Source organism: Tupaia chinensis, unplaced genomic scaffold (assembly GCF_000334495.1).
Source record: "Tupaia chinensis unplaced genomic scaffold, TupChi_1.0 Scaffold143836_2, whole genome shotgun sequence".
In the NCBI taxonomy this organism is placed as follows: domain Eukaryota; kingdom Metazoa; phylum Chordata; class Mammalia; order Scandentia; family Tupaiidae; genus Tupaia; species Tupaia belangeri.
The window spans coordinates 449,582-467,294 of NW_006203687.1; the positions used below are offsets into that span (position 1 = coordinate 449,582).

The window sequence follows — 17,713 nt, forward strand, 5'->3', positions numbered from 1 at the left end:
GATGAGATGACCCAGGGCTGAGCTGAGACGAACCTACATTTCAGAGAGGGTCTAATGAAAACAGGTCTCTCTCTCTCTAACTAGGATTTAAGAAAATGCCCTTTGGCAAGTAGTTACCATAGTGTATCACTGAATTTATGAAAGACAATCTCTGTGTCTTCTCTTTAAAGATGTGGCCAGTCTGGTCCAGACTGAGCCCTAATGTTGAGGTGCTCACTGCTCTACAGGGGTCGAGATAAACCGAAAACCACAGTTTGGGGACTGTCTGGTCCCCATTTCCACAGTCAAGTCTAGTGTGGGGGTAAGAGCCCCTGGGCGAGGAGACTCAAATCACCAGCAAGTAATAAGGTTTATTTCTCATTGTTCGGTTCCCTTATTTTTCTCATTTGCTACAAAAACAAAACAAAACAAAACAAAAACTCCATGCTTCTTAAAAATAAAATGCAAGTACTGAACTACACAAAGTCAAAGTACACAAAGGCAGAGGAGAAAACAACCTCACAATCATCAACAACTTTAAAAAGGTAAAGGCTGGTTTTTTTAAGTGGGTGTTTTCTTTTAGAAATATCAAACTACTGTAAAAAAGACCATCTGTCATCTCAGTATAGGCTGGTGTAAGGAAAAGAAAGAAGTTTTGAATAACCGTTTATCAAGAAAGGCTTTCTAAGAAATAATACAACCTTAGAGGCTGGATCTGGACAGAACCTCAGATTACCCTTATCAGCCCTGTATCAGATCAGGGTGGCTAAGTCACTAATAACAGAGATAGGATCAGAACAGAGGTACCTTGAAGGGAAGAACACACCCTACAAGTTCAACACCCTCCCTCTGAAAGCTTCAATCACAAATGCTACCCTCCCACCCTCGTCCCCAAAAGGTCTTCTCTTAAAGCCCCATTTTAGCAAATGACGATTCTGTGGGGGCTGAGGGTGACCTTCCAAATTCAATCCATTCAACCGTAACCCTCTGAGTACTGGCACACTTGGGGAGGGCTGTGCAAGGACAAGGGAACCCGAGCCATGAGGTAGGGCTGGGGAACCACGATGCAAGGACCTCCCAGGAAGACCAAGGCATCTCCTTTTATCTGCAATAAAGCTAACAGGGTTGGGTTGAAAAGTTTCACATTCAGCCCTCCAGACATGAGCAAGAAAGGATTGCTGATCTGCTGGTGGCCCAGGCTGGTGACACGGACAGTTCTATTTTCCATTTTCCACTATTTTCAATTCTAATCCCCACTAACTCTGGGCACCACCTTGGTCTGCAACACAGAGCCAAAGCCTCAAGCAGCACCATGAATGGATGCTCTTGGCTGTGAAGAAAGGGAAAAGACAACACAGACGAAGGGATACCATAAGGCACAGGGGGTGTTCTGAAGCGGCCTGGGTGGAAACATAATTTCTGACATTTCTATTCACTTTCAGTGACCAAGCCTAAAGAAATAGATAAAAGTGACAATGGAAGGGAAAACTGGTTTGATTTACTGAGAGATTATAGAAGAAAATGTAATAGTCAGTCACGCACTGCTCCCAAGAGAGCGTGTGCAGATCAGTGGTTCCCAGCCGGGCTCACCTTAGACACACGGGGTCAACTGAGGTTTTGAATACGTCTTCACACAGGTGTAAATCTCCAGGCCTACACCCAGCCCCGGATTCTCAGGTCCCAGTAGACGGCACAAACTACAAACACAAGTAAGCCTGGCTGAACTTGGGATGCGCTCCATCCTTCCATACTCACTGGTAACGTGGCCAGGTCTGTGTAACTGCAGACTCAGCCGCCGTGAGACAGCAGAACGGAACTGCTGCAAGGCAAGAAGGAACCAGAACCATCGGACACCAAAGCTGTCTGTCTACACTGGATGCCCGAACAACAATTTTCCAGAACAAGCTCTTTCCACAAAATAGAAAGTGTTTTTCAAAGGAAAAATGTGCACAAGGGAGTCTAATTTCAGACACCAAAAACATCTTGGAAAACAAATTCAGTAATTAAATTTCTTGTTTCTTTCTTCTTTTTATCTACAGGGTTTTTGTTTGTTTGTTTGTTTGTTTTTGCCACAGGGTACATGCACCCAATGGAGAGACAGTGACAGTGAGAGGAAAAGTGAGAACATGCACGCAATGGAGAGACAGAAAGTGACAGTGAGAGGAAAAGTGAGAAATCACCCCCTCACACACACCTCCACCTGGGGTACATGGCCACACTGCAATCCCTTCTCCTCCAGTCTCCTCTTGGGATCTTAGGCCTACACATACAGGTGTCTGGTGTGATTTTTTAAGCCATGAGGTGTGGGACTTGAACTGTGGTCAGCCATGTGGGAGTCCAGTGTCTTAACCACCACACCACCTGCTAGACCCTCTTGTTCCTTTCAAAGAAGTCATATTCCTGGCCTCTTTCCACATCACCCACAACTAGCTAGGTAGATAGAACTAACTAGGTAGATAGAACACCTTAATCCTCATGAATTTCAGGTGCTCTCACTGTCTAGGGCTTCAAGCCTACCTGAGCTTCAAGACCACCAAGGCAACTGGGCACTGCTCAGAGTGAGCACCCAATCAGTCCTTCTTGGCTGACTTGAGGATTTATACTAATGGCCATCTTTAAAATAGTTTATCATTCACAAGCAAATAGATATTTAGCTTTCTTAGGTATGCTTTCACATTTGAAATTTATGGAAATTTAAGTTGTTCACACACCAAGGACTTATGAGAAAACTATGGAGGCTCTAAGGCTGGGAACATTTTGGAACTAGAGATTAGAGAACATGCTTTTCTCTCCTGCCTAGAACATCAGAGCAGTAGGAATGAGGATCTTTAAGAAACTACCAGCAGTGGTTAACGGCAAGTGATGGGAGACTTACCAGTGAGAACATTTTGTGTTCACGAGTTCTGATGTGTGGGAAAGGCAAGACAACCTGTTGATCTGATATTGCAGAGAGGGCCTGGCCCCCCTAAGAACTATGCACCAAGTTCTGCAAGAGCAAAGGCCATATTTTGTCAGCTCACTGTAGTAACCTTCAAGCTCTAAACAGTTCTGATGATGAAAGGGAGCTCGAAATGAGACACTGGATGGATGAGGGGAGGCTGTGGGTGTCAAATGGCGCCCACCCAGCACCCGCTACAATCCTGACATGCATGATGGTGGGCTGCTCTTTCCACATAGAGCAGGAAAGGAAAAAAGAATGGGCCGTGGGGTTGAGCAGGAACAAAGCAAGGTCTCCTGCTTCCCAAGGTGGCCTTGGCCTCTCGCCCCAAGCCTCTGGGTCTTTTCCTGGACTCCATTCTTACTTCCTGATCTCTGCTGCTCTGACCCTTCGAGGGAGGCCTCTCGTCACCCAGACAGACTCTGGTCAGTGCTGCCTGATTTCTTGAACTTGAACCAGGATGGGATTCTCTGTCAGAGACTTGTCCAAGAAGCAAAGGTGGACTTTCCCTCAGAGAGAAAAACAAAATGGTACTCCAACTGAAAACTAAGCAAAAACAGCCTCCATCACAAGTTTGCAGGACAAAGGCAAGTGGGATAAATACAGGTTCTTTCCCCATGGTTAGCATGCAACTGTGAGCACCAGGGAGTGAGGAACACGCTGCGGGGAAGGTACACACAAAGTGCAGCCTTTTAGAGCCAGTGCTGTGGGCGGCCTGAAGTTCCCTGGGGTCCCCTGCAGAACAGATTAACGTGAGCAAAGACTTGTACTGTATTTTAACTCAAACCCAAAGGCTTACACACATTAGGCAATGCTGGAAACATGCTGGCTGGCAACAGGCTGGACGACGGCCCAGCACCGCTGTCTCTGTGAACCCAAAGCCCCACTGGGGACTGCAGCGCCACTGCAACACACGGACAGCCATGCCAGAAATGAAAGTGGACACCTCTGGTGTCTGGCCAGACTCTGAAAATTCTCTGCCTTTTCTCTGGATCCCTGGACAAATAACAGCCTAGTCCTTCCTGTTTCTTCCTGAGGAATCAGTCAATTCTTCTTTAGGTTCTAAAGGATCCGGAGGATGGTGGGGCCTATAATTAGTGAGGTGAGCTAATCAGGCTGTATCCTGTGCAGCCTGGTTTAGCTCAACGGGATGACTAACCCCGCAGCTGAGCATGGCCTCCGGGGTGTGTCATGACCAATGCAGAGAGGGCACAGAGGATAAGTGGAGGAAGCAACTGGCATGTTCCAAAATTAAAAAAAAAAAAAAAATCCTGACTCAAAGAGTATGGCAATGCTCTCTTGGGAAGGGAAAGTAAACTGCAGACCCCCCAAATCTGGAAGGACTGACCACAGGCCAGTACTGCAGAGTGACCAACACTGATGTGCCATGGCTCACAGCAGACAGTCCACCCGTTCTGCTCATCTCCAGAAGCTGAAGACCAATGTGTCTAAAAGGACCTCAGCTTTTGCTGAGATGAAAGACATCGGTACCATCAAGCCAAAACACAACCTCTACGTATAATATTATAGATTTTTGCAGTAGTCATGTTTTTAAAAAGAAATGGGTGAATTGATTTTGCTTAAGCATTTATTTAACTTGAATCATTTCAACATGTAATTACTATAAATTAATTACTTTTCTCACTGAAAATCCAGTTCGCTTTCCACTGCAGAGTACCCCAGACCAGCTATGTCCCAAGTGCTCAGAAGCGACCAGTATGGTGCCTGCCACAGTGGACAGTCAGGGCAGGGACTTTCATACTCTTCAAGGAAACCTGTAATGATCCGTCTAGACACACACACACACACACACACACACACACACACACACACACAATAACAGCCCTGCTCCAGGTACCTCTACACCAAATGCTATGTTGCTCAAATGGTTATCACGGCAGTTAAAAAGCCTTCCCTTCAAAGCTGCCTCTGGTCACAGTCACAGAGTCCTAGCACCGAGCTCCGCCTGAAGAGCCCCAAGCTCTTTCAGAGTCCAGCTCAGTTCCCTCTGCACACGGGCAGCCTGTGGAGTCAGAGACATCCTCCGACGCTGGTTCCCATAGTTATATAGATGGAATGGCTAAATTCAGGGACCTCAAGATTGATTTTCCAGAATTTAACACCAACAAAGGAAAGAGTACATAATGTGAAAACCTGATTAAGGGGATTCTCAGAATATCCCACCTCTCTCCTTATGTCTCCCTGTCATCCCCTGGAAGAGAAAAACACCTCTCTGTCCATTTATGGATGATACTGGTTCAAAAAAAAAGGGGCTCCTTCTCCTTTAAACTGATGTCTTATTACACCACCCCGGGGAATGAAGAGATCCCTAATATTTCCGGTTTAACAGGTCAAATTCCCATTTCCATTTCAGCTCCTGATGGGTCAGAAACACTCGGGAGACAGAGATCATGTCCCAGAAGCATAACTGACAAGGAGGATCCATGCCAAAAGGCCACCAGGAAGTGCCCCTTCCGGCGGCGCTGCCCTGCCACCTGCAGCCCGCTGGTTCCTACCTTTGTGATTGAAGATGCCCTCCATTTCCATGCTACTTCTGGAGTGAGCGATGCAGAGAGAGCCGCAGGGCACCAGGCCTTCTGCCGCGGGGGACCGGTCGGTGGTCCGCACCAGACACCAGTCAGGCTTGTCGTGAGGCCCACCTCTCTCCTTATGTCTCCCTGCATTTATGGATGATACTGGTTCAAAAAAAAGGGGCTCCTTCTCCTTTAAACTGATGTCTTATTACACCACCCCGGGGAATGAAGAGATCCCTAATATTTCCGGTTTAACAGGTCAAATTCCCATTTCCATTTCAGCTCCTGATGGGTCAGAAACACTCGGGAGACAGAGATCATGTCCCAGAAGCATAACTGACAAGGAGGATCCATGCCAAAAGGCCACCAGGAAGTGCCCCTTCCGGCGGCGCTGCCCTGCCACCTGCAGCCCGCTGGTTCCTACCTTTGTGATTGAAGATGCCCTCCATTTCCATGCTACTTCTGGAGTGAGCGATGCAGAGAGAGCCGCAGGGCACCAGGCCTTCTGCCGCGGGGGACCGGTCGGTGGTCCGCACCAGACACCAGTCAGGCTTGTCGTGAGGCCGCTCTAAGACCTCCACGGTCTGGCCACGCCGGATGGTCAGCTCGTTGCTGTTGCACGCTGTGAAGTCGTGGATCACCACCGTCAGCTCGCAGCCACCGGAGAGCTGGGGAGGGGAGGAAGAGGGACAGGTCAGCCGACAGGAGCCACCAGGCCTTCCAGGTGGAGCTCTGACCTCAGCCTGAGTTCCACCGTCCCTGTCACAGGGGGGCCGAGCACCACCAGGCATGCGCTGAGACTGCACCATGGCTCGCTGCCCTCGGACCACGTGGGTGGTTTGCACTGCCACATTTCAACATCCCACTGCGATTTTCTGAATGTTTTACTGCCAGAACTGAAGACAACTTTTCATGAGCCTCCACATCTTTTGGTCCCTGAGACATTCTATCTCCCTCCTCAAAAGTACTCTTTCCTTGTTTTTAACTCAAGTCAAACTCATAACTGGGACCAGGGGGAGTCCTGTGAGCACCGTGAGATAAGACCCTACACTTCTGTGCTGACTCAGTGCTCTGTCCGGACTTGGGTGAGCACATCAGGAAAGCACAGCCGGGGGTGGGAGACCGAGAGGCAGTGGCCAGCCCCTGGACCATGACCGGAGCACACCATCTGCCCTCGGAATCCCTCCTGGGTCCTTCTCCACCCAGCACTCACCTCCAGGTGCCACTCTTGACCCCTGCTTCTGCCTGCGAACCTCTCAGGGCCCATGCTGACATGTGGGGACACAGGTGCTTCCCACCCGCCACGTGTTTTCTGGCCTTCCTATGGGTGCTGTGCTAGTCCTTCTTCTCTAAGCTCCCTGTTATCTTCCATGTCTGGACATAACTCAGCCTTCGCCGCACCTGCACCTGCGTGAATTCCATGAACACACCTGCTCTGTGATCTCTGTGAACACCATATGGCCTGATCCCAGGGTGTGTCCCCTAAGACCGATGGCTCTGTGGGGACAGGGCTTCTATGTAAGAATCCTGAGGCCAGCTCCCCATCTCCTTGTCCTCTTGCCTGGGCTCTTCAACCACATACACTGCTGGTGACCCCAGGTACATGTCCCGGCAGCAGAATCAGGCGCCTGACTCTTGCTGGACAATGGGATATGCTCCCTACCCTCAGTGGGGTGAGTCCAGGATGTGACTCACTGTATCTGTCCCCCCATCTATTCTCCTGGTGTTGCCTTTGGGGTAACGAAATCCCCATGGCATCACCCAAGCTAAAACATTGTTACTCTCTTTCCTCCTCCAGAGGCTGCCAGGTAGACTCCAGGGTGGCTCTCCTGCTCTGCTAGCCCACACCAATCACTTCATGTGGGTTTCTGCACAGCCTCCTGGGCCACCGAGCCACTCCAAGCTCTCCTTCCAATTCACCAGAACAGCACTGTCAGAGGGGGGGCCTTTCTTTTTTTCTTTTTTTCATTAATTAATTGAGGGCCAGTAGGTGACATAGCGGTTAAGGTGCTAGATTCCCACAAGGGTGACTGTGGTTTGAGTCCTGGACCTAGCAGCTTGAGCATCAGGCCACACGCATGCATGTGCCCAAAAAACTGAGAGGAGAACAGAGAAGAGATTTCGGTGTGGCCATCTCCCACCACAAGGGGATGCCTCTTTCTCTCTCCAACAAGCACGTGCACCCTATGACAAAAACCTAAAATAATAATAATTTATCCCATGAGCAAGCGAGAGAGAGAGAGAGAGAGACAGACAGCACCCATGACAGGTCTTGCCATGACCCTCCCTCCCAGCTCCAGTCAGCCTAGATCGCCGGCCCCTGTATGCCCCCTACTTAGGGAATTCTGCAGGCGTGAAGCCTGAACCCTCCACTGTGGGCCAGTGTCACAGAACTCTACCAGTGCTGTAAAAACCACTGGGATCTGGCCTGCAGAAAGAGGCCGTCAGACCAGAGTCCTCATAAAGCTCGTCTCACACGGTGCTTGGTACCCAGCAAGTGCTGAAGTGAGAAAGAGAAAGCACGTTTGCTCTAAAAACGAAGGCACTGGATTTGAAAAGCTGAAAGGAGGCAGAGTTTCCCTCTGTGCCTTCCGGGCTGACTCCACCTGTGTGTAATCTGCAATGCACCCAGCCCTCCACTGTCACCCGAAGGGCCAATGCCCACAGATGAGTCCAGGACAGAAGGGGGTGCAGCTCTGCTGGGGACGAGGCACAAAGGGGGATACTAGGCATCATGCTGGGAAATGTTGTTGGTCCAAGAGTCCACGGGATGCCAACCCACACCCAGCAAACCGGGAATTCTCGCTTCTTCCAGCACCCCAGGCTGCTGAGCTGGCGGGGCACCCACCCCCCGGGGATGACTGTGGCCCTCTGTACACTCTGGGCTGGGGGCCACGCTGCCCGAGAGCCTGTCCTCGCAGGGAACATTCAGATGTTCTGAATAAGGGGCACACGTCCGCCAGGTAGGCAGCGCGGAGAGCAGAACAGAGGGGACTCTTCCACAGGAAGCACACAAATTATCATGCGCCTTGTTCAGCCACAAAGAAAAAATTTCAGAAATGCTTAGCACCCTTCCAAATTCTGCAGAGTTCTCCGTGGAAAACTTCAAACGTGACTTTATGAACCATCAAAAATGTTACTGCTAAGGGCTGGCCTGTCACCCTAGAGGTTAAGGGAGCTGGATCCCATAGGTCCAGGCGTAGTTCGAATCTCTGCCCTGGCAGCTCAAAAACCACATTAGCTGCATGCATGTGCATGCATGTCCAGACTCCCGACAGGATGGAGAAAGAGAAGGGACTGTGATGTTCACTCTCTTTCCTCCTCCAGAGGCTGCGAGGCAGACTCCAGGGTGGCTCTCCTGCTCTGCTAGCCCACACCAATCACTTCATGTGGGTTTCTGCACAGCCTCCTGGGCCACCGAGCCACTCCAAGCTCTCCTTCCAATTCACCAGAACAGCACTGTCGGGGGGGGGCTTCTTTTTTCCACTCCAAGCTCTCCTTCCAATTCACCAGAACAGCACTGTCAGGGGGGGGGGCTTTCTTTTTTTCTTTTTTTAATTAATTAATTGGGGGCCAGTAGGTGACATAGCGGTTAAGGTGCTAGATTCCCACAAGGGTGACTGTGGTTTGAGTCCTGGACCTAGCAGCTTGAGCATCAGGCCACACGCATGCATGTGCCCAAAAAACTGAGAGGAGAACAGAGAAGAGATTTCGGTGTGGCCATCTCCCACCACAAGGGGATGCCTCTTTCTCTCTCCAACAAGCACGTGCACCCTATGACAAAAACCTAAAATAATAATAATTTATCCCATGAGCAAGCGAGAGAGAGAGAGAGAGAGACAGACAGCACCCATGACAGGTCTTGCCATGACCCTCCCTCCCAGCTCCAGTCAGCCTAGATCGCCGGCCCCTGTATGCCCCCTACTTAGGGAATTCTGCAGGCGTGAAGCCTGAACCCTCCACTGTGGGCCAGTGTCACAGAACTCTACCAGTGCTGTAAAAACCACTGGGATCTGGCCTGCAGAAAGAGGCCGTCAGACCAGAGTCCTCATAAAGCTCGTCTCACACGGTGCTTGGTACCCAGCAAGTGCTGAAGTGAGAAAGAGAAAGCACGTTTGCTCTAAAAACGAAGGCACTGGATTTGAAAAGCTGAAAGGAGGCAGAGTTTCCCTCTGTGCCTTCCGGGCTGACTCCACCTGTGTGTAATCTGCAATGCACCCAGCCCTCCACTGTCACCCGAAGGGCCAATGCCCACAGATGAGTCCAGGACAGAAGGGGGTGCAGCTCTGCTGGGGACGAGGCACAAAGGGGGATACTAGGCATCATGCTGGGAAATGTTGTTGGTCCAAGAGTCCACGGGATGCCAACCCACACCCAGCAAACCGGGAATTCTCGCTTCTTCCAGCACCCCAGGCTGCTGAGCTGGCGGGGCACCCACCCCCCGGGGATGACTGTGGCCCTCTGTACACTCTGGGCTGGGGGCCACGCTGCCCGAGAGCCTGTCCTCGCAGGGAACATTCAGATGTTCTGAATAAGGGGCACACGTCCGCCAGGTAGGCAGCGCGGAGAGCAGAACAGAGGGGACTCTTCCACAGGAAGCACACAAATTATCATGCGCCTTGTTCAGCCACAAAGAAAAAATTTCAGAAATGCTTAGCACCCTTCCAAATTCTGCAGAGTTCTCCGTGGAAAACTTCAAACGTGACTTTATGAACCATCAAAAATGTTACTGCTAAGGGCTGGCCTGTCACCCTAGAGGTTAAGGGAGCTGGATCCCATAGGTCCAGGCGTAGTTCGAATCTCTGCCCTGGCAGCTCAAAAACCACATTAGCTGCATGCATGTGCATGCATGTCCAGACTCCCGACAGGATGGAGAAAGAGAAGGGACTGTGATGTGACCATGCTCCCTGGGTTCTTTCTCTCTCTCTCTGCAAGCACGTGTTCTCCGGCGCTTAAAAAAATGTTACTATTAGATGGGACCAGCAGTTAGCGTAATGGCTATGCTGTTGGACTCCCATGTAGTCAACCATGGTTCGAGTCCTGGACCCAGTGGCTTAAACTCCCGCCGGGTGCATGTGTGTACATGACCAAGATCCCGAGAGGAGAATGGAGATGGGATTGTGGCATGGCCATCCCCCCTGGGGGGTGACTCCTCACTTTCTGTCTCTCTGTCTCTCTCTGTCTGTCTGGAGAGTGCACAGTGCCTTATAACAAAAACTTCTAAAAAAAAATGTTGCTATTAGAAAGTCAAAGAGGGATCAGCAGGTGGCGCGGTGGTTAAGGAGCTGGACACTCCCACATGGCTGACCTTGGCTCAAGTCCCAGACTTGGTGGCTTGCTGTGTGTGTGTGTGTGTGTGTGTGTGTGTGGTTAAATTAAAATAAATGAATAAATAAAATTAAATAAATAATTCCTTAAAAAAGGAAAAAGGAAGTCAAAGATGAAGTCCCTCACCATGGAAATGGTTCACCTCTGGAACAAAGAGGGAGAAGCTTGCTGTTGCTGGGAAAACAAAGGCTGAGAACAAGTCCAGATTGCTGGGCCTTGGGGCCTGCCCACTTAGGCCTCTGCTGCTCCGCAGGGGCTCCTCTGTGACCTTGACCACAGGAGCTCTGGCAGGTGCGTGAGAACCCCTGCTGCTGACACCCACGGGGAGTCCCTGACATCTGTCCTGCAGCCAGCTCTGACCCTACCAGGCCCTCTGCCTCCCCCTCTCCAGGCTCCTATGAATTTCTCCAAGATGACTGTCGGGGTGGGGGTAGGGTGGGAAGGGGACAGGGAGGCTGCCCAGGAAGGGGAATTAAGCCAGACCTCATTTCTGCTGACTTTTTCAGCCCCTTACAGAGTAATCAAAAACTATTGGAAACAGCTGTGTGCTTGACAGAGCCCAAGATATAAAAATCAAGACTGTTCTGACAAAGAATTGTACACGACGTTAAAATTGTTTCTTAAAGGCTTTCCAGAACTTGGAGAAAATCCAGCACCAGAATACTATTTCAAACTGTACTAAAATCACCATTAAAAACAATAAGTCCTCTACCTCCCCATCCACCCACTGGCCTTTCCCATAGGAACAGATAAGATCATGTCGCTAGGGAAAGCCCGCTTGGATGCTTTCCAGCCAGAGCAGAGCTGTCCTGCGAATTTCTGTTTTCAGGGCTCATATCTGAATATTTATCTTGCTACAAAATGTCTTTTCAAAAGTGGATTTGCTAATTAAAAAATAAAAAACTTTCTGTGTGTGAAAGACGTGCACTACCTAGTATATGTTCAGGAAGCAACACAACCCACCATGGTCTCTAGTAAGAAGTCCTAGCTGGAAAACAGGCTGTGGGGCAGTGAGCATGCAGCCGGGCTTGCTCACTGCCAGGGGCAGCTTTGTCACCAGTGACCCAATTCCATGCCTGCATCGCGAGCTACCATTTCATTCACCCGGTTTAAAAATTCCCTTTCATTTTCCAGCTACGTTTTGTGAAAGCCAGAGCAGCATCTTCTTCGCTTTCGTATATTTTACGGTCTTGTACCACGGGCCCCCTTTCACATGCAGTCAGCTCAGGACAGTAAATTTATGAAGAATCTCAACTTTCATGACTCACATTAACACTGTGAAATTCACATCATGAGACAGCTTTAAAAACATTTCAGTTTTCCATCTTTAAAAAAATTAATGTGGTGACTAATAACCATGACAGTAACATTACCTGGAAAGCAAGAGCCTTGCGCACCCAGTGATAGGCACCCCCAACAATGCGCCCCCATCAAAGACCACACCCCTCCAAAGGGTCAGCTAGGGACTCCAATAACCCAGACACATTAGTGAAATTTAAAGCCTCTGTTGCCTGAATTCTCTCTAGAGTGACTCCAGTTAACAACGGGCTATGTTTCACCGCAAAGAATGAAGCACCCATCTCTGGGAGCAGCAAGCACCCCACAGAAGAGAATTTGCCTCTTCACGTTATTCAAAGAAACTATGCTGTGTGATTGCCCTGCCTGAACCTGGCTGGTGGCGGCCACTAAAAGACCTCAGGGGTTCTCTGCTGTGGGCTTAGTCAAGGCCTCCTTCACTCCTTGGATCCTCAGGCCTGGAGCGCTGTAAAGGGGCGACGTATGTCACAAGAACATCTAGTTCTGACGGACGACAGCGGACACTGAGACTGAATTACCAAGCTCTGAGATGAGATCTGGGCAAGGTCTCCCCAAGGCAGGGCAGGCTGCCAACGACTCTACTCCCAGAGACTACCTACCCACTTAAGGTGGGTCTCTGGCCAGTTCCTTGGAACAGCTGGGAAAGAAAGGGGGAGTGTGCTCTAACAAAAGCCGCTTTCCCCTGAAGAACGAAGTTATCAACTCCTGCGAGCAGCCCCATCCCCCGCCTGCCCCAGCACAGTCATTCAGAAACTCACAAAAGGGGCTTGGGTTCTGCGAAGGTGTCACACAGAGCAGACCCAAAACGGTTACTCCTTAGAGGGGATTAGAGAGTACAGCTCCATTACTGGCAGTGGTTACAAAAGCAGCAACCACAGGCAGCAGGAACAAGTCCCCAAATAGATGCCACTACCCCCCAGGTCTTGCTAACTAAGCTTTTCTGCTGGGCAACTTCACGGGGGCTGGGCCTTAGCGTGAACCGGCCTCCCAGGCCACCACCAATGCCACACTGGCTTATGGAAGGCTGAGTTCAAAGAAGTCTTCACTGGGACCGCAGTTGGTGTAATGGCTATGTCGCTGGACTCCTATGCAGTCGACTGCGGTTCGAGTCCCAGACCCAGTGGCTTAAAACTCACGCCCGGTGTGTATGTGTGCGTGCGTGCCCAAGATCCCGAGAGGAGAATGGATTGCGGTGTGGCCACACCCCCGGGGGGTGATTTCTCGCTTCTTGTCTTTCTGTCTCTCTGTCTCTCTGTCGAGTGCACGTGCCCTATAGCAAAAACCTCTTCAAAAAAAAAAGGAAGTCTTCACTAAATGCTGCTGCTTAGAGTGTACAAAAGGACTACCGCGATTGGCTCTATCGTGGTACATTTTACATTACGTGCTTTTACCACAATTTTAAAAAGAAACTTTGAGAACGAACTCCTAAAACCAGCAGTTTGCCGCACGCAGCCTTTTGTCCAGACCGAGTGAGTGCAGTGCTGAGGGGTGGCGGTCCCTCTCTCCACTAACATGATCGCACCATGCCACCTTGGAATGTTCCTTGAGTGCGCTATTTATTTGAATTGGGATGGAATATTAGTTATAAAAAGGTCATATTTAAAAGGACAGTCCCTGAACCCACGCTGATCTCATTTCGCCTTGAACACAGAACGATGAAGCCAGAACCCCTGAGCCGTATGGCAGGCGGCGGACAGTGTCGGTCAAACCGCTGCTGGCTGTGAGGTGGAGGAAGGGAGACGGAGTTAGTGGACAGCTGGAAACCACCTGCCCCGTGCGTAGGGCGCTCCTGGGGATCCAGGAAACGAGGCTCTTCTTCATCCAAAGAAACCTGCTCACGGCATTTCCTGAGTGAGCAAAGCAACCTTTTTTCAGAAAACTTAATGTAAAATGCCTCTTTTTATCTTTACTGGAGACGTCCCAATCTGAAGAACTAACATCACCCAGCTAATGTTAACCAGCTGACTGGGCCCCTCCCCGGGAAGGAAGAGCAACATGAAAAAATCACAGGCAGAGTGTGAATCAAAACTCTATCATCACCTTTAATAGTAACTCCGATCATGTGACTATTAAAAAGCACTTTTTAGTGGACCGCCTTTTTTTTTTTTTTTAATTAATTTAATGAGAAAGAGTCCGGGGGCATGAGGAGAGAAAGGGGAGGAGGAGGAGAGGTAGAGAGAGGAGGAGAGTGGGGTGGTATGTTTGAAGGTCTCACCAGGCTGCTCCACCTTCCTGTCCCAGCCTCCCAGCCAGCCAGGCCTGCACGTGTACCCACCATGCCTGGCCTGTTCAGGTTGGGCCAGGAACCAAGAAAGAGTCCGGGGGCATGAGGAGAGAAAGGGGAGGAGGAGGAGAGGTAGAGAGAGGAGGAGAGTGGGGTGGTATGTTTGAAGGTCTCACCAGGCTGCTCCACCTTCCTGTCCCAGCCTCCCAGCCAGCCAGGCCTGCACGTGTACCCACCATGCCTGGCCTGTTCAGGTTGGGCCAGGAACCAAACCTGGGCCTCGCCTGGCCTCAGCCCTCCCAGGAGGCATGCTCAGCATTAAGCCACCACAGCAGCGCTCCATTTCTATGCAAACTTTATTATTTTAAATTTGTGCTTTCTTAGAACTGAGGCTCTTGGCTTTAGCTCCAGGAGTTTGCTTTTCTGACGGGGTGACTGAAGTTATCAAAGACTACATTCGTTTTGTGGTTTTACAAGAGTGCTTGAAAAACCCATCCAAAAAAATACTACAAAGAGCCACTTAGAAAACAGAAAGCAAAGTTTGGTAAAAGGAAACCAACTGGTGTCATCCATCACTCAGAGCTCGCTGGAGAGCAGGGCTTTGTCCCTTAACCATGCATCACAGGGATGGCACAGTGGGCGACTGGCCTGTGAATGAATGGACCTACCCTGTGAATGGGTAGATCAATGTACATGCCCGTGGCCACGATGTAGCTGCTGGGCTGTCAGAAGTGTCATAACGCATTTTTGCAGAGAAAAACAAAGAAAAAATATGCCCTGACTTTTCGGACGACCTGATAATTTCCTAGTATGAAAAATGAGTATCTGGAAAATGCATTTTTTTTTAAAAAAAGAATGATTTATTTAACTTTATTTCTCATCATTATTTTTTAATTAGCTATAGGACATGGATGCTCCCCAGAGAGAGACAGAGGAAGAGAGAGAGAGAGAGAGAGAAAGTGAGAAAGTAAGCCGCCAGGTCCAGGACTTGAACTGTGGCCGGCCATGTGGGAGTTCAGCACATTGAACACCATGCCACCTGCTGGCTCCCAGATGGAAAATGCTTTAAAACAAGTCTCCCTCCACAGTCACTGTGCTTATTCTATACATTCTATACACGTGTTTTGGTGTTTGGCCACCCAAGTGTATCTGGCCAGGCACTAAAACTGAGCAAGTCACCCTAGCATAGCCCCAGCTCTAATAGGGACAATGAGCTTAAAAGTCCCCTGCAGCTCTAAGAGCCCAGTTAGAGGAGACAGAGGCCACTAAGGACAGAGAACTGCAAAAGCAGGAACATGGCCAACAGCCAGAGAGGAGGCTGCATTGGTAACGAAGACACAGAACAGCTGTTCGGTCAGTGCTCGGCACGGCCGGCACTGTCCTCAACACATCACACATTTTCCGCGTTCACAGCCTGCGAGGAGAGTGGTGAGAGTACAGGCATACACAGACAAAGGGCCGGCACAGGAGGGTAAGTAACTTGCCCACGAGCACAGCTGCTGAGGCCCGGCCTGCAGGTGAGACGTCCTCCTTACTCACCTGCGCGTTGGCATGCTCTATACTCTACGTAATCACTGTACTCTGCACAGAGGAGGAGCAACTGAGGTCGAGAGTGCAGAGCCTGAGGACGTCAAAAACCACGCACCACCCTGCGCGAAGCCTTCTGAACTCAATGACTCCATTGAGTTTACACAGGGCAAACTGGGGTGCTGGGAAACCAGGAACTCTGGACAGCACTGACTGCAGGCCTGGGCTCACCCTGGCTCCTTCACAGCGCCCCTGCACGTTGAAGGCAGCACCCAAGAATGCAATGCTTTCTGGCAGGCTGGAGGCAAGCCTGTGTAAGTGGGTAGATTTCTTTCCCAAGGAGATTTTTTCAATCTGAGTTAAGCCATGTTTAAAAGGCACTGGCATTATCTACTTTGCATGCTACTTTGACTCTGTCATTTACTTAAGTGCAACCAAAGTTCTTATAGTGCAGAATGTCACATGACAGAAAAGCTGATGGATGTGAAACCACACAGACTCTCACTGTCCCAGCAGAGCTATGGCTCCATGAAGAATAAATGAAAACACTAACTTTAAAAAATATTCATGTTCGGACCAGCAGTTAGCATAATAGCTATGTCGCTGGACTCCCACGTAGTCGACTGTGGTTCAAGTCCTTGACCCAGCAGCTTAAACTCACGCCAGGCACGTGTGCGTGCATGCCCAAGATCTCAAGAGGAGAATGGAGAAGGGACTGCAGCGTGGCAGTCACCCCTGGGGAGTGATTTCTCACTTTCCATCTCTCTCTGTCTTCCTGGTGAGCGCACGCACCCTATAGCAAAAACCTTTCCCCCGCCAAAAAAAAAAAAAAAAAAAAATTCGGGACCAGCAGATGGTGTAAAGGTTGGATTGCTGTTCTCCCATGTAGTTGACAGTGGTTCGAGTCACAGATCTGGTGGCTTAAAACTCACATAGCGCACGTGTGCGAGTGTGCCCAAGATCCTGAGAGGAGGATGGAGGAGAAGGGATTGTGGCGTGGCCATCCCCCCCGAGATGGTGGTGGTGGTGGTGGTGATTTCTCACTTTCTGTCTCTATCTTTCTGGTTAGTACACATACCCTACAGCAAAAACCTCTCTTTAAAAAAAAACAAAACATGCTAGAAGGATGAGGGGAGTTCATTTAAGGTGTCAGTCTCAACTGAAGATTTCACTCATTAAAAGTAAATGCGTGTGCTGCTTTATTTTTGTGAGATTTCATGGGCAGCTCACAGCCAAGCCCTGCTGGCTCAGGCCGCTTTTCCAGCGACGATGTCACCTTGACTGGAGAGTCTTCAAGACGCTTTGTTCTATAGTTCACTGCAGTTCGACTCTCGCACCTTCGATTTCCCTCAGATAATAATTTTAGTGAAATTACATAAATAATAAACTTCTAAAGCATAATGGGAAAAGTTTTTAAAAATGTATGTTAAATACTATTAAAAATGTTTCGCTCCAAATTCGGCTCTACTGTGAAGTAACAAGGCCCAGAACATGACAGATGATTAGACCCACATTTGCTCCTGGCAGCAGTCTGGGCTGCTGGGCGGCCTTCGGCCTCCATCTCCTCAATGCCCGGAGGGCCCAGGTCTCCCCGCCCTACCTCAGGGACGTGTGCTCAGGACAAATGAGATAAGAATCTGGAAAGCATTTAATTTCTTTGGAGCCCAAGTCATATTTTCATAAGATCATTTTATCACCCTAAGAACTGTGCATATCGGGAAGCATCTGATGGCATATTTTAAAAGTGATGTTTTAAACACAGGAAATGGGCCACGGGGGCGCGTGGCTTGTATGCGTGGCCGGCCTGACTCAGTTTGTGCTCTGTGGAAAGAAAGGGTCTCTGGAGCCCCTCCTGAATACACTCTT

The 17,713-nt window shown here is 49.7% G+C and overlaps 1 protein-coding gene across 1 annotated transcript in view; it reads right to left on the bottom strand.

Annotated features, from left to right (window-relative positions):
• TRIO (trio Rho guanine nucleotide exchange factor) overlaps positions 1-17,713 on the bottom strand; it is a 298,566-nt gene that overhangs the window by 83,277 nt on the left and 197,576 nt on the right. The window contains exons 34-35 of the mRNA XM_027767024.1: positions 5,876-6,119; positions 5,434-5,595 (exon numbers count right to left, since the gene is read on the bottom strand). Of these exons, the coding sequence (XP_027622825.1) occupies positions 5,434-5,595; positions 5,876-6,119 (406 nt within the window). The remainder of the gene's footprint in view (positions 1-5,433; positions 5,596-5,875; positions 6,120-17,713) is intronic.